The sequence below is a fragment of the Pan troglodytes genome, chromosome 19 (assembly GCF_028858775.2).
Source record: "Pan troglodytes isolate AG18354 chromosome 19, NHGRI_mPanTro3-v2.0_pri, whole genome shotgun sequence".
Lineage (NCBI taxonomy): Eukaryota > Metazoa > Chordata > Mammalia > Primates > Hominidae > Pan > Pan troglodytes.
Genome location: NC_072417.2, coordinates 28,068,571 through 28,092,233, shown reverse-complemented (window position 1 = coordinate 28,092,233; position 23,663 = coordinate 28,068,571). Strand labels below are relative to the sequence as shown.

The window sequence follows — 23,663 nt, the reverse complement described above, 5'->3', positions numbered from 1 at the left end:
CTCAAGGCCAAGTGCAGTGGCTCATGCCTGTAATCCCAGCACTTTGGGAGGCCGAGGCGAGTGGATCACCTGAGGTCAGGAGTTCGAGACCAGCCTGACCACCAACATGGTGAAATCCCACCTCTATTAAAAATACAAAATTAGATGAGCATGGTGGTGCATGCCTGTAATCCCACCTACTTGGGAGGCTGAGGCAGGAAAATCACTAGAACCAGGGAGGCGGAGGTTATAGTGAGCCGAGATCGTGCCATTGCACTCCAGCCTGAGCAATGAGCGAAACTCCATTTCAAAAAAACAACAACAAAAACCCACCCTCTACTCCCAGGGAGCTGGGTACAGAGCTGGGCCCCATCAGTGCAAGGTGCTGAGCCACGGAGCTAAGGCGGAGCTGCAGGACCGCGGACCAGATAACAGTGTGTGAGATCAGTGTGTGAGATCAGACGTCCCTGCCATTGGTGACCACCAGGGGGCCCCCAAGCACCAGAGATGGCCCCATGCAGTCACCACGTCCACTTCTCATCCAGAGATGTCTGTTTCTTGGCATGCTGGGGTAAATTAGGACAGAAGGTGACAGTCTTGGGTGTGGCCAGTCAGACTGCCCCAGGCAGGCCTTGTGGCCTGTAGAAAACGTTCAGGCCTAGGCCAGGCACGGTGGCTCACGCCTGTAATCCCGGCACTTTGGGAGGCCGAGGCCGGTGGATCACGAGGTCAGGAGATCGTGACCATCCTGGCTAACACGGTGAAACCCCGTCTCTACTAAAAATACAAAAAATTGGCCGGGCATGGTGGCGGGCACCTGTAGTTCCAGCTACTTGGGAGGCTGAGGCAGGAGAATGGCGTGAACCCAGGAGGCAGAGTTTGCAGTGAGCCGAGATCGTGCCACTGCACTCCAGCCTGGGCAACAGAGCAAGACTCCATCTGGAAAAGAAAAAGAAAACGTTCAGGTCTGAGCCAGAGGCCCAGGCTGTAATTCTGTCACTTACCATGACCTTGGGCAAGGCACTTCCTTCCCTGGCCCAGTTCACGGGGTTGGAATCGACTCCAAGGTCCCTTCCAGCATTAACGCTGCATGGTTCTAAGATGAGAAGATGGGGCAGTTTCCCCTCTCTCACCCCAGCCCGTGTCCACTTCAAGGTGAATGACCAAGGAAGTCACGTGTCCCAATCCCGCAGTTCCAAAGCCCTTGGGGACCCTACTGTCAGGGTCGTGCACGAGGAGGTGAAGGTCAGGTGAGCCAATCGCCTCGAAGGGTCTTGCCTCATTCGGGACAGACATCCGGTTTCCTCTGGGCTCTACCGGGATTCTAGGGGCTTTAGCCGAATGAGTCATGGGGGCCGGGGGGGTTTCTGGGGGAGTTCCCAGCTAATCAACTTGGGACAGGACAGCCTGGAACTTTCGATGGTGCCTATCCAAGTGTGGGGTGGGCACAGCAGCCGAGACCCAATGTCCTTATCTCAGGTAGGGGCTCAGGAGGTCTCCCAGACAGGCAGCCTCCGGAGAGTTTGGGGGTAGGAATGGGGGCAACCAGCTTCTTTTTTTCTCTCTTAGAATTTGCGGGCTTGGGGGACAGGCTTGAGAATCCCAAAGGAGAGGGGCAAAGGACACTGCCCCCGCAAGTCTGCCAGAGCAGAGAGGGAGACCCCGACTCAGCTGCCACTTCCCCACAGGCTGCTGCCGCTTCCAGGCGTCTATCAGCGGCTCAGCCTTTGTTCAGCTGTTCTATTCAAACACTCTGGGGCCATTCAGGCCTGGGTGGGGCAGCGGGAGGAAGGGAGTTTGAGGGGGGCAAGGCGACGTCAAAGGAGGATCAGAGATTCCACAATTTCACAAAACTTTCGCAAACAGCTTTTTGTTCCAACCCCCCTGCATTGTCTTGGACACCAAATTTGCATAAATCCTGGGAAGTTATTACTAAGCCTTAGTCGTGGCCCCAGGTAATTTCCTCCCAGGCCTCCATGGGGTTATGTATAAAGGCCCCCCTAGAGCTGGGCCCCAAAACAGCCCGGAGCCTGCAGCCCAGCCCCACCCAGACCCATGGCTGGACCTGCCGCCCAGAGCCCCATGAAGCTGATGGGTGAGTGTCTTGGCCCAGGATGGGAGAGCCGCCTGCCCTGGCATGGGAGGGAGGCTGGTGTGACAGAGGGGCTGGGGATCCCTGTTCTGGGAATGGGGATTAAAGGCACCCAGTGTCCCCGAGAGGGCCTCAGGTGGTAGGGAACAGCATGTCTCCTGAGCCCGCTCTGTCCCCAGCCCTGCAGCTGCTGCTGTGGCACAGTGCACTCTGGACAGTGCAGGAAGCCACCCCCCTGGGCCCTGCCAGCTCCCTGCCCCAGAGCTTCCTGCTCAAGTGCTTAGAGCAAGTGAGGAAGATCCAGGGCGATGGCGCGGCGCTCCAGGAGAAGCTGGTGAGTGAGGCGGGTGAGAGGGCTGTGGAGGGAAGCCCGGCGGGGAGAGCTAAGGGGGATGGAACTGCAGGGCCGACATCCTCTGGAAGGGACATGGGAGAATATTAGGAGCAGTGGAGCTGGGGAAGGCTGGGAAGGGATTTGGGGAGGAGGACCTTGGTGGGGACAGTGCTCAGGAGGGCTGGCTGGGATGGGAGTAGAGGCATCACATTCAGGAGAAAGGGCAAGGGCCCCTGTGAGATCAGAGAGTGGGGGTGCAGGGCAGAGAGGAACTGAACAGCCTGGCAGGACATGGAGGGAGGGGAAAGACCAGAGAGTCGGGGAGGACCCGGGAAGGAGCGGCGACCCGGCCACGGCGAGTCTCACTCAGCATCCTTCCATCCCCAGTGTGCCACCTACAAGCTGTGCCACCCCGAGGAGCTGGTGCTGCTCGGACACTCTCTGGGCATCCCCTGGGCTCCCCTGAGCAGCTGCCCCAGCCAGGCCCTGCAGCTGGTGAGTGTCAGGAAAGGATAAGGCTAATGAGGAGGGGGAAGGAGAGGAGGGACACCCATGGGCTCCCCCAGGTCTCCAGGTTCCAAGCTGGGGGCCTGACGTATCTCAGGCAGCACCCCCTAACTCTTCTGCTCTGTCTCACAGGCAGGCTGCTTGAGCCAACTCCATAGCGGCCTCTTCCTCTACCAGGGGCTCCTGCAGGCCCTGGAAGGGATCTCCCCCGAGTTGGGTCCCACCTTGGACACACTGCAGCTGGATGTCGCCGACTTTGCCACCACCATCTGGCAGCAGGTGAGCCTTGTTGGGCAGGGTGGCCAAGGTCGTGCTGGCATTCTGGGCACCACAGCCGGGCCTGTGTATGGGCCCTGTCCATGCTGTCAGCCCCCAGCATTTCCTCATTTGTAATAATGCCCACTCAGAAGGGCCCAACCACTGATCACAGCTTTCCTCCACAGATGGAAGAACTGGGAATGGCCCCTGCCCTGCAGCCCACCCAGGGTGCCATGCCGGCCTTCGCCTCTGCTTTCCAGCGCCGGGCAGGAGGGGTCCTGGTTGCCTCCCATCTGCAGAGCTTCCTGGAGGTGTCGTACCGCGTTCTACGCCACCTTGCCCAGCCCTGAGCCAAGCCCTCCCCATCCCATGTATTTATCTCTATTTAATATTTATGTCTATTTAAGCCTCATATTTAAAGACAGGGAAGAGCAGAACGGAGCCCCAGGCCTCTGTGTCCTTCCCTGCATTTCTGAGTTTCATTCTCCTGCCTGTAGCAGTGAGAAAAAGCTCCTGTCCTCCCATCCCCTGGACTGGGAGGTAGATAGGTAAATACCAAGTATTTATTACTATGACTGCTCCCCAGCCCTGGCTCTGCAGTGGGCACTGGGATGAGCCGCTGTGAGCCCCTGGTCCTGAGGGTCCCCACCTGGGACCCTTGAGAGTATCAGGTCTCCCACGTGGGAGACAAGAAATCCCTGTTTAATATTTAAACAGCAGTGTTCCCCATCTGGGTCCTTGCACCCCTCACTCTGGCCTCAGCTGACTGCACAGCGGCCCCTGCATCCCCTTGACTGTGAGGCCCCTGGACAAGCAGAGGTGGCCAGAGCTGGGAGGCATGGCCCTGGGGTCCCACGAATTTGCTGGGGAATCTCGTTTTTCTTCTTAAGACTTTTGGGACATGGTTTGACTCCCGAAAATCACCGACGTGTCTCCTGTTTTTCTGGGTGCCCTCGGGACACCTGCCCTGCCCCCACGAGGGTCAGGACTGTGACTCTTTTTAGGGCCAGGCAGGTGCCTGGACATTTGCCTTGCTGGACGGGGACTGGGGATGTGGGAGGGAGCAGACAGGAGGAATCATGTCAGGCCTGTGTGTGAAAGGAAGCTCCACTGTCACCCTCCACCTCTTCACCCCCCACTCACCAGTGTCCCCTCCACTGTCGCATTGTAACTGAACTTCAGGATAATAAAGTGTTTGCCTCCAGTCACATCCTTCCTCCTTCTTGAGTCCAGCTGGTGCCTGGCCAGGGGCTGGGGAGGTGGCTGAAGGGTGGGAGAGGCCAGAGGGAGGTCGGGGAGGAGGTCCGGGGAGGAGGTCCAGGGAGGAGGAGGAAAGTTCTCAAGTTCGTCTGACATTCATTCCGTTAGCACATATTTCTCTGAGCACCTACTCTGTGCAGACGCTGGGCTAAGTGCTGGGGACACAGCAGGGAACAAGGCAGACATGGAATCTGCACTCGAGCAGCCAAAGCCTGGCAGGGAAGACAGAGGCACGGGGACCATGGGAACCCGGAAAGGAGAGGGCATGGGGTCTGGGTGGGCTTAACAGGCCAGACACAGCCAGACAAGATGAAGCCAGGGAGTGCTGAGCATCTGCACCAGGCTTGTCATTTACCATCTTCCATAAACTTGAGCCCATCCATCAAGTTGCCCACAAAGTGGAAGCCAAGTTCAAGGTGACCACTGGGGTCAGAGCTTCTCTCCTCAGACTCGGTCTCTGCACTCGCCCCAGTTGGTCACTTCCTGCTTGTGGCAGCCTTAGGCTGAAGAGCGCTAAGCTCACAGCCCAGGAGGGTGGGGAGCTGTGGCAAGCAGGGGGGCCAGCGACCGCACCACAGGTGTGAGGCCTGCCTGCAGCCAAAGACTCCTGTGTGGCTTTGGGGTACCCCCACCAGTCCCCAGTCCACTATCTGCCCAAGCCTTCTCCTCCTCAGCTCCTCAGTCCCTCCCACCTCCCCTGCCCGTGGCTCCTCGGAAAGCAGGGTCAGAAGTGCCCACTGCCAGCTCGGAGTCATCCATCTAGGGGCTCAGAGATGTGTGAGGCAGGCAAGGAAGGGTTAAAGAAAGGTCCGGCCCCTCATCCCCCCGCCTCCCATCCCCCAGTCCTTTTTTGGAGGCAACAGATCAAATCCCAGGCTAGTCAGAGTGTGGGTGGTGTTGGACCAGGTTCGGGAGACAGCAGAGCAGGCCACCCTGCCCCAGCACTGTGGGGCCCTGAGCCAAAGCCTCTCCCCTTTCAGGGTACAGCTGGCTTTGGGGGAGGGGGCAGCAGGCCAGCCAACTTGGCTCCAAGGAAGGGAAGCTGCTTTCCCCTGGCCCTTCCCCAGCTGAGCAAGCCCACATAGGACCCTGAGCCCTGCCGCCTCTGCTCCTCTTCCTCCTCCTCCTCACCACAGGAGTGAGCCGTTCCCTGGCCACAGCACAGGAGTCCAGGGAGAGGACACTATGCCCTGCCCCGGGTGGCACCAATACCAACAGCACACACAGTCACAAAGGGACCCACGAGGAGCTTTATTTATACATGAACGAAGGTAGATTTCCCTCACATATTACAAAATACACACACACACACACACACACACACACACACACACTTTGCATCTAGAAAGTTCCTCAGAGGTAAGACTACTCCTGGGCTGGGGCGGGCGCACACAGGGGTGACCACTGGGCTTGTGGTCCAGGCTGCTCACACTCCTCAGGTGCCAGCAGATGGAGAGGAAATTTTGAAAGAAGAAACCGGGAGACATCCTGGAGGTCAGGAGTCAGGAGCGGGGAACTGGAAGCCGCTAGAGGCTCTTGCACCATGTGCAGCGGATGTGAGCCACGATGCCTCATCTTTCCTCACTGCTTCCCTTGGAGGCGCCTGGGGCTGCGCCAGTCCCCAGCCCCCACTGCGGCCATGCCAAGCCCCTCAGAGTGCAGCAATGGCTTTAGCAGCCACCTGGCGGCCCAGGGGCAGGCTGAGGTCCGTGATGGCCAGAACCACCTTGGGGCTGGACATGGCTGACACCTTCACCAGTTCCGACACCTGCCACGGACAGACAGATGCTGCTTGCGGGACGGCTGGTGGTGGGTGTGCTGTCCCAGGGGGAAGGAGGCCCCTCCCTGCTCTAAGGGCTGCCCCGAGGCCCCAGCACCAGCAGGAGAGCCGGGAAGGTGGTACTCACGGTGGTGAAGGGCATGAACTGCAGGACGCTGCCACGGCCGCCCTGCTCCAGGCAGTCCACACACTCCTCCATGAACCACTGCACGAACTGGGTGTGGGGGCCAGCGGTGCGAGACCCCAGGATGGAGGAGATGAGCAGGAACAGGTTGGCTGTAGAGAGTGGGGGGAGAGTGACAGGAGGGAGTTCCATGAGAGAGGGTGAGGTCACACTCTGGGAGAAGGTGGGACTGAAAAGGGAAAAGAAACACATGCTGAGCATGTCCCCAAAATGGGGTGTCAGAGAGAGAAAATATAAAAGGCAATTGGGGAGGGGAGGAGGGGGAACTAGACAGGAGCCTGGGGGCCAGGACAGCCAACAATGAGGGGCATGGAGAGGGAAGGGAGGGGCACCGCAAGGCCCCTTCCAGCTGACAAGGTCTCCCAGCCTCCATGAGAAGAGGGACTCGTCCAGCTTAGCCCCAGGTTCGGCAGCAGGGGTGGGGAACTCACCCAGGACTCGGTTCAGAGGGTCCCGCATGTTGACCGTGTGGAGCTGAGAGGCTGAGAGGGAGCTGCTCATGGATCGGTCTGCTGTGGGACGGAGCAGATGGAGCGCTGGGAAACAGCCTGCCGAGTGCAAAAGTGGTGCTCCCCGGGGATGCCCCCACCCGACCTTCACCCATCGGAGGTAACTGGTACATGGAGAGCCCAGAGAAGACCCTGAGATCAAGAGCACAAAGGGAGGCCAGGTACAGTGGCTCACACCTGTAATCCCAGCATTTTGGGAGGCCAAAGCAGGAGGATCGCTTGAGTTCAGGAGTTTGAGACCAGCCTTGGCAACTAGCGAGACCTCATCTCTACAAAAAATACAAAAATTAGCTGGGTGTGGTGCCAAAGCCTGTAGTCCCAGCTCCTCGGGAGGCTGAGGCAGACTGCTTGAGCCTAGGAGAACAAGGCTGCAGTGAGCCGAGATGGTGCCACTGCACTCCAGCCTGAGCAACAGAGCAAAACCGTGTCTCAGAAAAACAGGCTGGGCGTGGTGGCTCACGCCTGTAATCCCAGCACTTTGGGAGGCCAAGGCGGATGGATCATCTGAGTTCAGGAGTTCGAGACCAGCCTGACCAATATGGTGAAACCCCGTCTCTACTAAAAATACAAAAATTAGCCAAGCGTTGTGGCAGGCGCCTGTAGTCCCAGCGACTCAGGAGGCTGAGACAGGAAAATTGCTTAAACCCAGGAGGCGGAGCTTGCAGTAAGCTGAGATCGCGCGACTGCACTCCAGCCTGGGCAACAGAGGGAGACTCCAACTCAAAAAAACAAACAAACAAACAAACAAAAAACAAACAAAACAAAAAAAGGGCACAGAGGGACCTCAGATACAGAGATCCCAATGGAATGAGAGAGAAAAACTAACATGTGGCGAGCACACAGGGCCAGGGGCCGATCTTGGTACTTCCTAAGCTGCTTATTCCTCACAACACCCCATTTACAGATGAGGAGACCCATACGGGGGCTGGCTCAGTCGCTAGCTAAAGGTCACAGCGCTTGTAGCTGGCAAACCTAGCATCTTTCTTCTGATCAAGTGTATAGTTGGTCCCCTAGTTCCTAAAAGGCTTCAGAGAAAAGTTCAGGCTCAGGAGAAATCTCTGGAAACAGGAAAAATGCCACAGAAGGAACCCTTGGCAGTAAGCCTGGCAGGGAGGAGAGGACAGTGAAAAGGATGACCTCCAGGGAAGTGGTTGGTGGGGGGTGTGCTCTTTAGGCAGGAAGGTGGGGAGTAGCCCCATGCCCCAGCCCGGGCCTCTCCGGGCATGTTTTGGGGGAAGGAAGGAAGGAAGGTCAGAGCTGGTGAGTCAATGGCACAGGCTGTGCCTGAGGCAGTGAACTCACTCACTTGGGTAGCTTGTCATCCCCTCAACCCTGGGGTAAGGGAGGGGGCAGGAGGGCTGCAGGGGAACAACTGTGGGCTGGGCTGGACCTGGGCAGAGGAGCTTCAACCCTCAGGGAGTGAGAACAGCAACCTCTTCTCCAGGGGCAGGACACAGAGCACCCCCTTGGGGGCTAGAACAGCAGGTCCCTGCCACACCCTCTCTGACCAGCTGCAAAGATGCCTGCAGCTGGGGCAGCGGCAGAGTGGCAGCATCGGGGAGTGAATTCCCAGGAAAAGGAGTGGCGTGCGGCCAGCCCACACACTCACTGGGGCTCGAAAGGATGTTGGCATCGTCCTCATTAGAGCTCAGCAGTCGCATCAACTTCGAAGGCTGCACATCGTCCAGGGGGAAGAGGCTGATATAATCCTAGAGGGTGTGAAAGTCACTGTTATACACCCCTAAACCCCCCAGTTTCCAGCTGTCAGGGAAAAGAGCTTGAGCTCCGATTTGAGCGAGGTCAGCATGGCTAGCAGGGCCTCAGCCCCTCTCTGCTCAACCCCTCCCACAATCTGACAGGCCCCTTGTGCCCATGGGCAGGCTGGGGCCACACAAATCACCCATGCAGATTCCTGACCAATCATGCCCAGGCACAGCTGCCCCAAGGGCAGGGGCCACAACTGCTTCCCTTTGCCTGGGGAATCCTTAGGAAATGCTGTAACAAACCGGTGAACAAGTGAAGCCGGCGAGGGCGGCTGGGGGGCCTACCTCAATGTCTTCGCGGTGTCTCTTCTTCTGGCGGGTGGACGCCTGTCCCTTGTGGGAGGAGTAGGAACTGAGGGCACACCACACGGCCAGCCTGGCAAAGGGTTCCAGAAAAAGGGGGACAGTGAGAGGTGCCCCAGGAGCTTTCTGTGTCTGACTGGGCTCCCCAAAGCCCAGTCTCCCAGGGTGGCACCAGGCGAGGGGTGCCTGACCCTGGGTGGCCGGAGCAGGGCAAGCTCTGAAGAGAATCTTACTTGGCAAGAGCAGTGCCCGGGGGGTCCATGAGGCTGTGCCACTTGGAGGAGTCAGTGAGCAGGCCAGGCAGGATGTGGCCCAGCAGGACCAGGGTCACTTGCTGCATGTCCAGGCAGAAGATGGAGTAGAGCAGCTCCACTGCCCGCAGCGTGTGCTCCTTCCGCGTCTCCTTCAGCAGCTCCTAGTGCGCAGGAAGGGGGGCAGTTCAGGAGCCAGGGGCCCAGGATCTGGGGCTCCTACACCCTGCCACCCCAGCATGGCTGTCCAGTAAGGCCCGCAGAGGGGGCCCCAGATGTTGCTCCGCCCCTCAGGCTGAATCCCAGTCTCTGGCCAGAGCTCCCCAAGGAGGCAACTCTGAGGCGAGGCATTCCGGGGAGGCCACCTGGCTCACGGCAGCCTCTCAGGGAAGCCTGGCAGACCAGGCCAGGTGTGGGGAGCCAGGGGACAGGACCCATGTCGGCCCACAGCCACTCCAGCCCAAGTACCTTAATCAGGTTGTTGCAGAACCAGTAGACGCCGCCCATGTGCAGCAGGGTGTCAAAGATGTGGATGGAGCGGCTGTCCACCCAGCCCTTCTCCAGCACCTTGGCAAAGATGTCCGTCAGCACCTCTTTGATGGGCCGCTTGGGGGGCAGCAGGTTCCAGTAGGGCATTGTGTCCACCCCGGTGGAGGGAAACTTGATCTGCGTGGCTGTCTGCTGCAGCACGTCGGCACACATGCGCTCCAGGATCGAGTTCATGATCACCACCCTGGGGGAGGGCCGAGAGGACCTGAGGCTCAGGTGCCACTGTAGGGTGGGGAGGGAGAGGAGGGAACACCCATGCCAGACTTTCCCTTGAACTTAGGTTACGGAAATCTCCCTGAGGCATTAACCCAGTTTTGCAGTGGGGGGCTGGGGGACGGTATACCCCGGGGTGACCTGGCCCCTGCTCTGCTCCTGGCAGGTCTCTCACCTGCAGGACACAAAGCCTATAAATAGGGACTGGGGAGGGGCTTTCCTCCCCCTGGCCATTCCAGCCAGATATTCACATTTTCTTTTATTCTCCAACTTCCCCCATCCCCCAGGCCTGGGCCCTGCCAACCTGCCACATAAATAAACACAATCACTTCCCCCTAGGCTGAGTGCTTGGGGGTCTCCGCCCAGCCCTGGCCTCCTCCCAAAGTAAACTGTTCCTTCCAGGAGAGGCCCAAGGGCTGCCCCACAGGACTCTTCCCGGCCCCTGGTAGCTGGGCAGATAGAAGTGTATATCCAGGAATTTTCTCATGGAAAGAGGCTTCGGAAGTGAATACAGACCCGGGCCGAGTGCTGACTGTTCCTGGAATGCAGGGTGGCTCTGGGAAAGTTGCTATGACTTTTAGAGCCACTTTTCCCACCTGCACAATGGAGCCACAGACTTCTCACTACCCCTTACCCAGATAGGATTTAGGGTGCTTAGAATGGGTTACACCAGAGCAAAAGCTCCCTACTTGGTAGGGCGGAGGGGGGGAAGGTGGTGGAGAAATGAGAGAAGAAAGGAAAAAAGAAGGAGGCAAGGGGAAAACGAGATGTGCTTTTCCAGACCGTCCAAACCTCATTCAGCTCAATGCTTCCCCTTCTCCCTATTAAGACATCCTCAGGCCCGGTGCGGTGGCTCATGCCTATAATCCCAGCACTTCGGGAGGCTGAGGCGGGAAGATCACCTGAAATCAGGAGTTCGAGACCAGCCTGGCCAACATGGTGAAACCCCATCTCTACCAAAAATACAAAAATTAGCCGGGTGTGGTGGCACATGCCTGTAATCCCGGCTACTCAGGAGGCTGAGGCAGGAGAATCTCTTGAACCCAGGAGGCGGAGACTGCAGTGAGCCTAGATAGTGCCACAGCACTCCAGCCTGGGCGACAGAGCGAAACGCCGTCTCAAAAATAAGTACATAAATAAATAAATAAAGACATCCTCAACGTTGCCATAAAGACATGGCAACACCCAAAACGTATTAGCTGGTAAACACCCATGTTCACAGCAGCACTATTCACTATAGCCCAAAGGTGGAAGCAACTGAAGTGTCCACTGACAGAGGAGGGATCAAGATGTGGTATAGCCACACAATAGAGGTTTTTTTTGTTTTTGTTTTGTTTTTTGAGACAGAGTCTCACTCTTTCACCCAGGCTGGAGTGCAGTGGCACGATCTCGGCTCACTGCAACCTCCGCTTCCTGGGTTCAAGCGATTCTCCTGTCTCAGCCTCCCAAGTAGCTGGGATTGCAGGCGCCTGCCACCACTCCCTGCTCATTTTTGTATTTTTAGTAAGGCCAAGGTTTCACCATGTTGGTCAGGCTGGCCTTAAACTCCTGACCTCAAGTGAGCCACCCACCTCAGCCTCCCAAAGTGCTAGGATTGCAGGCGTGAGCCACCACGCCCGGCCCACAACAGAGTATTATTCAGCCTTAAAAAGGAAGGAATTCCTGTCACGTGCTACTACATGGATGAGCTTTGAGGACATCATGCTGAGTGAAGTCAGTGAGTCACGAAAAGGCAAGGACTGTATGATTCCAGTTAAATGAGGCATCTAAAAAGTAGTCAAATTCAGCAGGGCACGGTGGGTCACGCCTGTAATCCCAGCACTTTGGGAGTCCACGGTGAGAGGATCACTCAAGGCCAGGAGTTCAAGACCTGGCAATATAGTGAGACCCTGTCTCTACAAAGACTAGAAAAATTAGCCGGCTGTGGGCCTGCAGTCCCAGCTACTCGGGAGGCTGAGGCGAGAGGATCACTTGAGCCCAGGAATTTGAGGTTGCAGTGAGACTCACTCTGATCTGGGCAAGGGTAAGACCTTGTCTCAACAACAACAATAAAAAAAGTATAAAGTAGTCAAATTCCTAGACACACAAAGTAAAATGGTAGTTACCAGGAGCTGGAGGGAGGGGAAAATGGGAAGCTGTTGTTCAGTGGGTATGGAGTTTCAGAGATGCAAGAAAGTTCTGGAGACCTGTTACACAACAGTGTGAATATACTTAACACTACCGAACAGTACACTTAAACATGGCTAAGATGGCAAATCTTATGTGTTTTTTACAATTAAAAAAAGCAAACAACTTATTGGTTGGGTGAATGAACTCAACGTAGCTGGTCACCAGGGAAGTCCTCGAAGCCCCTGAAGAGCCAGGGCAGGAAACTGTCCTAAGAGGTAACTGAGGGTGGGGCACGTCCTGTAAAATCTACAGACAGGTTCCTAGCTCCTAGACAGTCACACAGCTTTGTTCTTTTGGGAGCTAGTTGTCTAGAACTTGAGTCTCTGCGGGCAGACCCTATTTAGGGTCTGCATTTCTGACAACACAGCAGGTGCTGGCATATAAACGCTTCTGCCACAGAGACACAGTACATGTTTGCTGAGTCAGATGCGTGAATGCATGAATAGGAAAGTGAGTGAGTGAGTGATCAAGTAGCGTGTTTGTGAAGGTCAGAAAAGAGAGGGGTGCTTGTTACTGGATGTGCTGACTTCTCACAACACACTTGAAGGGTCTGAGAAGGGAAGGCGGGTTACCGACCTCTCATTGTAGAACTGCAGGGTGTTCTCACTAAACAGTGGCCCTGCCAGCTGGCGGATCATCTGCAGCGACTTCTCACGCTCATCCAGCCCCAGCATCCGGACGTGGGCCACAAGCCAAGCCACAGCACACACCGCCAGACTGCATACCTTCCCTTTGATGTTATCAGTGATTTTCTAGGGGAGACGGAAAGGTGATGGGCTACCATCTATCTCCCTTTCTTGAGCCAACATCACCTTCTCAGCCTCTGCGGGCAGCTAAGTGCAGCGGGTGGAGTCCCGGGCCACATTCCACACCTCTCTCCACAAGTTTGATCTTCCCAGAGCTACCTGGGCCAGAGGGAGTAGCTAAGACAACGATTACACAAAATATCAATATCAAAACATGAGCTCCTGGATTAAAGGTCTTCTTGCCCTTACGAAATATAACAAGTCATCACTGGCTGGCTCTGTGTCTCAGGGGAGCAAAGGCTGCTGGGAAGGCGGGGCTACCTGGATGGACTCGAAGGCCAGGACCCCATTCTCCCAGGCATTGAGGATTTCCAAGATGGCGGCTGAGATGCTGAGACAGGCCTCATGCCACTTCATCTGCCTGCGGGTGTGCAGAGAAGTCAGCACAGGGGAGCAGGGAACGGGCTCAGGGAGCGGGTCTTGACCCTGCCCCCACCGCCACCCTTGGAGTGGGCGCCCGGGCCACTGACACTAGCTTCATCTCCGAGGAGTTGTTGAGCAGGGCCACCAGGGACTCCACTTTGGTGGAGTCGGGGCGGAAGCAGGGGTGGTCAGGGTTCAGGATCTTGCCCTCCTCAGGCATGCAGGTCTGCATCCAGGTCTCGAAGAAGGGCACCTCAGCTCCTGTGCGCGACTCGGACAGAATCACCTGGGAAAGGGGAAGGGGGGCACCAGCCGAGTGGGGAGGGCGCGGCGCCTGCCAGCGCTGGACCTGGGGCTGCACTGTTTCCCGCCAGGCTGCTGCTCCAGCCCAGCCCAAAGACTGGGGACGAACTGGTCTAAGGGAGCCAGACGGGGGCAATGCTGCCACCTAGTGGTCAATGTGAACATAGGGCTGAAGGTGCCTCTACGGACTCCAGCCCGGGTGGGCACCTGGTTTCTGAGGCCCACAGAACTAACTGGCTGAGAGGCTGCGGGGGGCGCAGGCAGTGAGGTGGGGAGAGTTCCGGGTTACCTCCTTCCCTTGAGCCCCCATCCCGGTCGCTCCCCTCTCTCACCTCTGAACCATAGGTCTGGGCCACATGGCACAGCATGAGGAAAGAGATGTCAAACAGCAGGGCCCGGACGGAGGCCGGTTTGGCTGTGGAAGGACGGGAAGGCTGAGCTCCTAGACGAGGGCAGGGGGGAGCCCGTGTCTGGGTTGACAGGGATCGGGATTTGCCTCTAGGAAGGTCAGGGACCAAGTGGCTCCTTCAAAGCTCTGAGGCTCAGAATCCTTTTCTTGAGTCTCAACTGGAACATCATCCCTTCCTTGAGACCAAAGACCCCCAGCACCCTCTCCTGGCATACCTAACCAAGTCGTAAAGGGATGAGGGGGGGAAGGAGACACAGGGATGGTCTGGGAAGAATCCTTTTCCAGCATTATCCACTTTCAAGCTCTGTGGAAGCTTCCATTGGTCATGGCTCTGAGGAGGGAGCACAGCCTCCCCCTGTTGAGCTGGGGAGCCCTCCTCCCTCCCACACTCTCCCGCCACACCCCTCCTCAGGGCCCACTGGGCCTGCGGATGCACAGGGCTGACTTACTGCTTTCTTCGCTGCCATAGGTTGTGAATTCATTCAAACTGAAAGGAATGGAGACAGGTGGCATTGACCAGGGCATGAGCTGAGCAGTAGCTGGGCGCTGGGGCTAGACATGTTCAGAGAGCGATAGCTAGAGTCTGAGTTACTGGTTAAACTTAAAATGAGACACATTGCTACAGAAAAAAAGGTTTTTGTGGTTTTTGTTTTTTGTTTTTTGTTTTTTTTTTTGAGACAGAGTCTCGCTCTGTCACCCACGCTGGAGTGCAGTGGCACAATCTCAGCTCACTGCAACCTCCGCCTCCGTTCAAGCAATTCTTCTGCCTCAGTCTCCCAAGTAGCTGGGATTACAGGTGCCCGCCACCACACCCAGCTAATTTTTTGTATTTTTAGTAGAGACAGGGTTTCACCAAGTTGGCCAGGCTGGTCTTGAACTCCTGACCTCAGGTGATCCGCCCACCTTGGCCTCCCTAAGTGCTAGGATTACAGGCGTGAGCCACCGCACCCGGCCAGAAGGATTTTTATTGTTAGAAGATTTCCAAGGCCTAGAGAATGGCTCACTGAATGGAACCATGTTCTATATATGTCAAATTCCAGGGCAACCAAAAAAGGCAACAGAATTTGAGAGCCCCTTATTAATAACTGGGCATACTTGGAATTCCTCCATGCCCAATGTTCAACACCTCAACCCTTACCCTCATCTCTTTACCAAACATGTCCACTCCATCCTCAGCTGAAGAGAAAGGAACACTTAGGTCGTGAGAACAGGCCCTTCCTCCAAGATCTCCAGCCAGGATGCTCTGCCTAGGCCCGTGGGTCTCTGGATGAGACCCAGACCCAGGCACCTGACTCCTACCCTGCTACCTCCTCCCAACGCGCGGCCTCCCTGCACGCCCTGGGGTCAGGGGCTTGGCCTTCCTCACTTGATGAATTTCCGGGCGAAGGATTTCAGCTTTCCAGTGGCGGCGGCGGCAGCCAGCAGCAAGTCCAGACTCTTCCCGGACAGCATGTGGCCCAGGACTCCCAGCAGTCCCTCCGGTGACTTAGAGTGGTCTGCATCCATCGTCTGGGGACAGGACAGGAAATCAAGTCCTGAAGAACACTGAAGACCCCCAACCCAAGATACAGCCTAGCCACATTTTCTCTCTTCACAACCTGGAACGTAATCTACATCTTTCTGACTTCAATCTGGAAAATCATTCCTAAAACCCACCCTTGCTCTCCGATCCATCCCTCTCATCTACACTGGCATGCAGGTGGTAAGGTTGGAGTGGGCAAGGTCACGGCTAGGATCTTCTCTGTCCTTTCCTTTTTTAGACGGAGTCTCGCTCTATCGCCGAGGCTGGAGTGCAGTGGTGCGATCTTGGCTCACTGCAACCTCTGCCCCCCGGGGTTCAGCGATTCTCCTGCCTCAGCCTCCCAAGTAACTGGGATTACAGGCATGCACCACCACACCCAGTGAATATTGTGTTTTTAGTAGAGATTGGGTTTCACCACGTTGGCCAAGCTGGTGTCAAACTCCTGACCTCAAGGGATCTTCCCACCTCAGCCTCCCAAAATGCTGGGATTACAGGCGTGAGCCACCGCACCCACGTCTCTGTTGTTTCCATGTGAGATGGCCTAAGTGAAAGCGCCTACTGCAGTGCCTGGTGTACAAATGAAGCTCCCACGGGTTAGCATTCAGTGGTAGCTGCCCTTGCCTCCCCTTTCACTACCTCCAAAGCAACTATGTATAAAAGCTAAAGGAGACAGAGGTCTGTGGCCTCTGTTTATTTATCTGCAAGCAGATGGAGCACTGGAAAGAAGAAAGAGAAGACTGTGGTGGCCAGGGAAGGGCACACTCACCTTGAGGATGTTTGTGACAGTGGGCTCCGCCCGGAGGATCAGCTGGATGTTGGGCTGGATGTTGGCATTCTCTCCCGATTTCTGCTGGGGTGCGTGCTCTCGGTCCGCTTTGCTGTGGACATCACCAGTTGGCCAAGGAAGGGAAGAGGAATGAAGAGAAATTCTTGACACGTTCCCTCGTTCAAGCCCGGAAGGAAATGCGCAGAGGAGGTGGGAAGCATGTAAGAACCTCCGAGGTTGGGGTGAAGTTTATGGAAGCATAGTCAATGTTGCAATCACTGATTTAGCATTAGTCTTTTTTTTTGAGACAGGTCTCACTCTGTTGCCCAGGCTGGAGTACAGTGGCACGATCTCGGCTCACTGCAGCCTCTGCCTCCAGAGTAGCTGGGCGCTCACCACCACGCCTGGCTACTTTTTTGTATTTTTAGTAGAGACGGGGTTTCACCATGTTCTACTGGTCTCAAACTCCTGACCTCAGGTGATCCGCCCACCTTGGCCTCCCAAAGTCCTGGGATTACAGGTGAGCCAGCACACCTGGCAATTTATCATTAGTCTTTTTTTTTTTTTTGAGACAGAGTCTCGCTCTGTCACCCAGGCTGGAATGCAGTGGCGCGATCTCAGCTCAGTACAACCTCTGCTTTCCGGGTTCAAGTGATTCTCCTGCCTCAGCCTCCTGAGTAGCTGGAATTACAGGTGCATACCATCGCGCCTGATTAATTTTTGTATTTTTAGTAGAGATGGGGTTTCACCACGTTGGCCAGGCTGGTCTCGAACTCCTGACCTCGTGATCCACCCGCCTTGGCCTCCCAAATGCTGGGATTACAGGTGTGAGCCACCGCACCTGGCCTATCATTAGTCTTAAATGCTCTGAAAGCACATTTAAGATTAAAGGAAGATGCAGGATTTTTATTTATTTATTTATTTATTTTTTTTTTTTTTGAGACAAGGTCTCACTCTATCGCCCAGGCTGGGGTGCAGTGGCATGATTTCGCCTCACCACAATCTCCGCCTCCTGGGTTCAAGCAATTCTCGTGCCTCAGCCTCCAGAGTAGCTGAGATTACAGGCACACACCACCACGCCCAGCTGATTTTTGTATTTTTAGTAGACATGGGGTTTTGCCATGTTGGGCAGGCTGGTCTTGAATTCCTGGCCTCCAAGTAATCCACCCGCCTCCAGCCTAGGATTTTTACTTTTATCACAAAGATGGGTATGAGTTAAAGAGCAGTGACTAAGAGTGTAAAACTCTGGTCTGAAGACATCTGTGCTTTCTTTTCCTTCCTGTTCCCTGTATCCCCAGGCACGGTCCCAGTCACTTGCAGCCCAAACTTTCGACAGGAGGTTGAAAGGCACGCAGCAGCCCTGCCGTAACAAGAGAGAGGTCAAGGGGGCTCTTGGGGTAGCACAGGTGCGTTCACACTTACCGCTTAGCCATAAGGTTGTTGACGCTGGCCTCAGACAGAAGCCCCTGCTTGCCACATTCTTGGAGCAGGAAGTTTGTACAGTCACAGCTGTGAGGGAGAAAGATGCTGAGGGAACTGGGCACCTGGCTAGGATGGTGAGGGGTGGGAGTGGCAGGTCCCTGAGCAGCATCCTCCCTCTTTCAGGATGAGGAAAATCTGGAGTGCCTGAGGGACGGTAGAGGGGCTCTGGGGACTTGGCAACTGTGGGCTCCTATTTCCTGCCCCTGCCAAGGGGAGTGAACAAGGAGACCGAGTCCCCTGAGGCTTCTCTAGCACAGAGATCAGGGGAAGAGCCCAGAACGCCTTCCAGTAGGGCGGGGGTGACCAGGGGAGCTCATACTTGCAGCGCTGGTCAGCTTTGTCCAACAAGGGGGTGAGCTTCAGCAGGAACTCAAAAGCACAGTTGACATCCTCAGTGAAGTCCTAGAAAGAGGCAGAAGTGTCCATCTGGTTTCCAGGGCCACCAGGCCCTGATCATCTCAGGCAACCTTGTCTGCTGGAGGCATCGGCCTGAGTTGCCTGGCTGCTTTCTGCCTGGAGCCTGGGTGTATGTTGTGGGTGCACGCAGACGCTGAAGCACACACACTGGCTGAAGCACACGTACACGATGAAGCACACACACGCTGAAACACACACACTGAAGCACGCACACACTGAAGCACACGCACATGCCGAAGCATGCACATTGTGAAGCACGTGCACGCTGAGGTGTACACTCACATCCGGCTCTCTTCCAGGCATGAGAACACTGCCCAGCTGGGGCCTGAAGGACCCTCCCCTTTGCCCTTGTTTCTGCTCCCATGCCTCCATCTCAATCCCCAACTCACCTTGTCTCCATGAGAGTACTTCTTCAACTTCACCAAAACTTGTGGAATCTAGGGGGTGAGGCAGGGGGAAAAACAGGAAGATCCATTTCTTTTCTCTTTCATCTACCCCTGAAGGCATCCCCCCGAACCCCTGCTCCAGGAAGAGAGACAGGAACACTCCTACCCTGGGAGTGAGAGCACACTTAGTGCTAAATGAGAAAGCCAATAGGTGCCCAGGCCCCTGATGCCCCCAGGCCTAGGCACAGGACACAAGCACCCTGCACCTCCGCTAGCTCAACAGAAAAAGATGCCATAAGCAAAAGTGGATCCCCAGCTTCAAGGAGGACTGGGGCCCCTTTCCCTGGCTCCCTTTACTGCCCTGCACCTATCTGTCTGATGACCAAGCTAAACTGCACCTCTGTGGTAAGAAACAACGGAGTCTGCCAAATGGGCTAAATATAGCCCTGGCACTTTCAGAGAAAATGATCAATGGGAACTTGCACTGGAATACCTGGCAGGCTGGGCCCAGTGCCCGCAGGGAGGAACACAGGGCAAAGGTCCAGGGTGCCGCTGGTCTTGCTAAGAACCATTCCTAGACTGGCTCTGCCCCTCCCACGTCCCCAGTACCTTGAGGAAAGTGAAAGCTGTCCACTTGAGCTCCTCCGTACCCTCGGGAGACTCAATGAGCCCCACGAAGCAAGCTTTCCAGATCTCCAGGACAAAAAGTGGGGTGGGGATATGCTGTGGGAAGAGCCAAGGATGAGGCCTAAGAGGGTGCCCGTACCCCGTCACCCTTCTGTGGACTCTCAGGATTTGGCTGGGTCAGAGACTGCATGGCAGAGTCACTGCTCAGCTGTGTGCTGAGAACCAGGGGAGTAAGGTCCAATGACAGAAGTGTGCACGACTGGCACCCACTTTCCATCATAGAGCAGGAGAAACCCCACTTCTCCCAGGGAGAACCAGAAGAATCCTCCCTCCTGCCCCCAACAGGCTGGCCCGCCTTGGAGAAGGGAGAGCCACTCGGCCCCTCCCACCTGCATGCGCTTCACCATCGTCAGCTGCTCCACCAGGGACTGCGTCTCGCCTGTCAGGTTCATGGTGCCCTCGAGCAGGATCACGGCATGGACAGTGGGGAAGCCGGTCTTGTGCATCTGCTCCGCATGCACAGACAGCATCGTGGGGATGCTGAGGGGTCACAAACACAGGGGACAGTGTTTGGGGGGCCAAAAGTGAAGGCGGAGAGGATGGCACGGGTGCCACATCTTCCTACCCCAGGGCGTGTCCTCCCTCTCCCTTCACCACCATCTCCCAGGGAGCCGGTACCTCCTAATGAGGGTGCCACACTGCTCGGCCTGACTCCGGAGCTGCGGGTTGCTGAGATTGGCCAGGATCTCTCCAAGTTTCAAGAGAGAATGCTCGATGGCAGTCCAAGAAGCTGGCAGAGGGAAGGAAGTACAGAAACATGATGGGAAACAGGAGAGAAGGAGCGCCTGGCCCTGAACTCCTCAATTTTGGCACCCCCTCCGGCACACGAAACCACACAGGAAGGCTTCCCCTGAGGACGACAGGGAGGGAGGGGCCTGAGGGCAGCATGCACTGTTTCCAGAAGGGGGGTGGGCACCTAGAGCTGGAAACCCCAGAGACCATTCCCAAAAGCCTGATTTCCAGGGGACACAGCCAGCTGACTTCAGAAGGTATGGCATCACATAGGCTCAGGAGAGAGAGGCAGAGGGAGGCCAGAATCCAGTGGCTGGAACAGGGAGGGCGGCCACAAATCACTCGAGGAGTGGGCGGATCCCAAAGTCCAGTCTTGCAGAGGCTGTCACTCTCCTCTGGGGGAACTGGGTCCCTAAATGGCTTTCTCATTCTCAACCACTCCCTCATCTAGGCATTGCGTTTGCTGCCCTCCCCTGCTGAAGGCCTCTCACACACTCTCTCAAACTCCCACCATGCTCTAAGCTTCTGTTCAAGCCCCAGTTCCTTTAGCAACTCACCCGACTGGTCTAACTCACTGTTCTCTCCTTAATGCCCACACTCGTGGTCTAAGCCATATTGGTTAGCACTGAATTATAAGTTACTTATCCTAGTTACAATTCCAGAGGGTCAAATGATGAATAATGGCACCAACTAGCCCATTAACCTCCATGGAGCATAAAAGGGGGAAAAAAAAGACAAGACCTGAGATCCATTAAAATTCAGTATTCATCCGATTTTCAGCCAATAAAATTTATCAAGGGCTCAAGGTAGGGAAGAGGCTGTCAACACAGTCCATTTTTATATAAAGATTGTCTTTTTGGACTTTTCACAGGCAGTAAAACATACTTGGGGAAGAAATAAATATACTAGTCCTAAAACAAGCTCTCCAACCAGGTCCTGAAGCCTCGGGAGTAGCCCATTCCAGCATTCTTGTTCCTGGAGAACAAGAGATCTGTAGGTGGTCCCAAGCCACTTGGGCTTCAAGGAGCAAGACTATGGCCTTAGGACCCCATTGCTGGAAATACTGGCATCTTCCCTCCCGCCAGGTGATCTGTCTGTTCTCAGGCTCTGGAAAGTACCCAAACTTAACATCTGAACTTGAGTCAACAGGCATATGGTACAACAGGCCCAACAGCAGACAGGCACTGTGTTAAAAGGGGCATTTTAGGTAACATTCAAATACAAGAGTCATTTGCTTCCAAGCGATGAGTAACATGGAGACAAACACAATAATGGACACTGTGCTTGTCTTGTCCTCTAGTTTTTTCCTCGTCTGTGACGTACTAGTCTTGCTACCCACTAGCAGCTATGCTTGATGAGGGCAGGGACCCTGCCACATGCTCCTTTGGTAGCCCCCCACCCCCCACCCCCAGCACCTAGCACAGTGCTGGGCGTACAACAATGCTCAGTAAATACCTGTTGGTTGATTGGCTCGGGTGCCACCCTGCCCAAGTCCCTGGGATGTGTGCAATGCTTATGGGGAGAAAAAAAAGGAAGTGGGATGGTTTCAGATCCTCCTGGAAAGAGGTGGGATGGCATCCTGCCTCTCCCTTCTCAATTAAAGGACCGGCTATGGGAGCAGCGGCAGGTGGGGCTCAGGGGAATCAAGGGACATACAGGCCTCCTCTAGTTTGGCGATGTGCAGCAGGGCCCGGTTCTTGGTGCTGCTGAGGGTTTTCTCCAGGCGCTGAAGGCACATGGCAAGCTGCTTCTCCCCAGCGGCTGGAGTGCCGGCCTCCAGCCCCTCCCGGAGCCGCTCTGCAGAGGCTGCCGTGCAGCGCAGCAGCCAGTGGAGGGCGCTAAGAAGGGCTCGGCACAGTCCGATGCATTCCTCTGCTTTGCCGTGACAGCTACAGGGAAGGATGCAAAATCAGCCTCTGTTCTTCCAATGGCTGAAATCCGACCCACATCAATGTTCCCCAGAGTCCCTGGCACTCCCCTACTAGGGACTAGGGCTGAGAAGCTCGCAAAGTCCTGGGGAAGATGCTTAGCCCCTTTGGCTTCTACTGAACAAGATTTCAAATGAGCTACTCCAGACAGAGAGGAGGCACTCTGTCCTAAGGGAGTAAGAAAAGGAGGGCACAGGTAAGTGTAGATGGGCAGGTGGGGAGAAAAAACATTGGAACCCGGAGTTGGTCTCGGTCTGTGTGCTAGGAGCTGCACCTCTGCACGAAGACAAGGCTGGAACATTGTATTGTGAGCCCCCTTACCACTGCCCTTACCTCAGACGGTCACAAAACATGTCCATGATGTCCAGCAACGCCTGGACACACAGGTCCCGAGAAAAGTCATCAAACTGTGGAAAGGACAGTGGAGATGCTACGGAATGCCTCCATCCACCCCCAGGTCTCACATGAGGCAGACAGTGCATTCAGGACTCCTGCTCCTCTCTCCTCCAACCCTGGGTTCCAGACTCAGCATCCTCAACACTGGACATTGGCTCCCAAGCACCAGCCCCTACTTGCCAGGATCCCCCTCCCATGGAAGTCCAGCAATGCCAGCCAGAGGCATCATGTGCTGCCTATCCAGCCTCACGGGTCACAGCATCAGGGCCGTCAAGGAGGTGGGGCCTTGTCTGTCATCCCCAATCTAGCTCCTGAGTGTCTACAGTCATACCTTACTGATGGCTGTGAGGACAGAAGAGTAGGACACCATCTGGAGAGAAGAAAGAAAGATAATCTTTAGACAACTAGTCTCCGACAGTTGAGAGGAACAAACACTAACTGATGCTTCAAGTTGCTGCAGCTCTCCTGAACCTCAACCCCTTCCACAGGCCCTCTTCAACCCAAGCAAGGAGAGGCAGTGTCACTGTGCACTGCCCTGTTCCTGCCTCTGTCAGACTTACTGCAAATGGTATCAGCATAAGCCCATCAAGAAGATGATTTTGGGGATGCTCAAAGGCTCCATGTTTCAGGCCAAGCATGGTGGCTCACGCCTGTAATCCCAAAACTTTGGGAGGCCGAGGCAGGCGGATCACGAGGTCAGGAGTTTGAGACCATCCCGCCCAACACGGTGAAACCCCGTCTCTACTAAAAATTAAAAATTAGCTGGGTGTGGTGGTGCGTGCCTGTAATCCCAGCTACTCAGGAGGCTGAGGTAGAAGAATTGCTTGAATCAGGGAGTTGGAGGTTGCAGTGAGTCGAGATTGTGCCACTGCAGTCCAGACTGGGAGCAGAGTGAGACTCTGTCTCAAAAAAAAAAAAAAAAAAAAGCGCCTGCTACTCACTGTCCTCAATAAGCATGGGTTAACTGACGGCTAGTGGGCAGAAGCATGGGCAAGAGTGAAGCCATGTCACTGTATTCCTACAGCTTCCGGCAAGAACAGGGGTTTTAATGGGTAAGAACTAGAGACAAACAAACATTTCCTGCACTGAGCAGGTAGTACCTGCACCTTGAAACAGGGAGTGGCTGGGCGTGGTGGCTCACGTTTGTAATCCCAGTACTTTGGGAGGCTGAGGCAGGATTACCTGAGGTCAGGAGTTCAAGACTAGCCTGGCCAACATGGTGAAACCCTGTCTCTACTAAAAATACAAAAATTAGCTGGGCCTGGTGGCCTATGCCTGTAATCTCAGCTACTTGGGAGGCTGAGGCAGGAGAGCT

General features: G+C 55.5%; 2 protein-coding genes and 1 non-coding gene across 37 annotated transcripts in view; 1 reads left to right on the top strand and 2 right to left on the bottom strand.

Moving 5' to 3' along the window:
• The first annotated feature begins 1,951 nt into the window (after nt 1-1,951).
• Nucleotides 1,952-4,378, top strand: CSF3 (colony stimulating factor 3). 2 transcript variants are annotated; one of them, XM_009432244.4, is made up of 5 exons: nt 1,953-2,074; nt 2,251-2,405; nt 2,793-2,900; nt 3,045-3,191; nt 3,356-4,378. In XM_009432244.4, exons 1-5 carry the CDS (start codon nt 2,035-2,037, stop codon nt 3,518-3,520), a joined length of 615 nt encoding a protein of 204 aa, XP_009430519.1. In that variant the 5' UTR covers nt 1,953-2,034; the 3' UTR covers nt 3,521-4,378. The 2 variants fall into 2 exon arrangements, with proteins under 2 accessions (XP_016787365.1, XP_009430519.1); XM_016931876.3 differs by lacking the exon at nt 2,793-2,900 and having other exon boundaries at nt 1,952-2,074.
• A 1,282-nt stretch (nt 4,379-5,660) lies between these two features.
• MED24 (mediator complex subunit 24) overlaps nt 5,661-23,663 on the bottom strand; it is a 35,483-nt gene continuing 17,480 nt past the window's right edge. For 3 of the 34 annotated variants that reach the window (XM_009432235.4, XM_009432234.4, XM_024350329.3), the window contains exons 4-27: nt 22,680-22,718; nt 22,286-22,359; nt 21,681-21,913; nt 21,480-21,536; nt 19,911-20,022; nt 19,622-19,772; nt 19,215-19,328; nt 18,609-18,656; nt 18,122-18,204; nt 17,743-17,829; nt 16,321-16,432; nt 15,399-15,577; nt 14,482-14,519; nt 13,956-14,038; nt 13,428-13,606; nt 13,219-13,318; nt 12,728-12,903; nt 9,689-9,953; nt 9,203-9,384; nt 8,952-9,042; nt 8,513-8,612; nt 6,826-7,035; nt 6,338-6,486; nt 5,661-6,198 (exon numbers count right to left, since the gene is read on the bottom strand). In XM_009432235.4, coding sequence (XP_009430510.1) covers nt 6,082-6,198; nt 6,338-6,486; nt 6,826-7,035; nt 8,513-8,612; nt 8,952-9,042; nt 9,203-9,384; nt 9,689-9,953; nt 12,728-12,903; nt 13,219-13,318; nt 13,428-13,606; nt 13,956-14,038; nt 14,482-14,519; nt 15,399-15,577; nt 16,321-16,432; nt 17,743-17,829; nt 18,122-18,204; nt 18,609-18,656; nt 19,215-19,328; nt 19,622-19,772; nt 19,911-20,022; nt 21,480-21,536; nt 21,681-21,913; nt 22,286-22,359; nt 22,680-22,718 — 2,979 coding nt within the window. In that variant the 3' untranslated portion in view covers nt 5,661-6,081. The remainder of the gene's footprint in view (nt 6,199-6,337; nt 6,487-6,825; nt 7,036-8,512; nt 8,613-8,951; nt 9,043-9,202; nt 9,385-9,688; nt 9,954-12,727; nt 12,904-13,218; nt 13,319-13,427; nt 13,607-13,955; nt 14,039-14,481; nt 14,520-15,398; nt 15,578-16,320; nt 16,433-17,742; nt 17,830-18,121; nt 18,205-18,608; nt 18,657-19,214; nt 19,329-19,621; nt 19,773-19,910; nt 20,023-21,479; nt 21,537-21,680; nt 21,914-22,285; nt 22,360-22,679; nt 22,719-23,663) is intronic. The other 31 variants (XM_054671533.2, XM_054671532.2, XM_024350333.3 and 28 more) reach the window with 11 other exon arrangements.
• On the bottom strand, nt 14,115-14,218 carry LOC112206200 (small nucleolar RNA SNORD124). Its single transcript, XR_002940393.1, has one exon. It is a non-coding gene; the product is annotated as a small nucleolar RNA SNORD124 (small nucleolar RNA).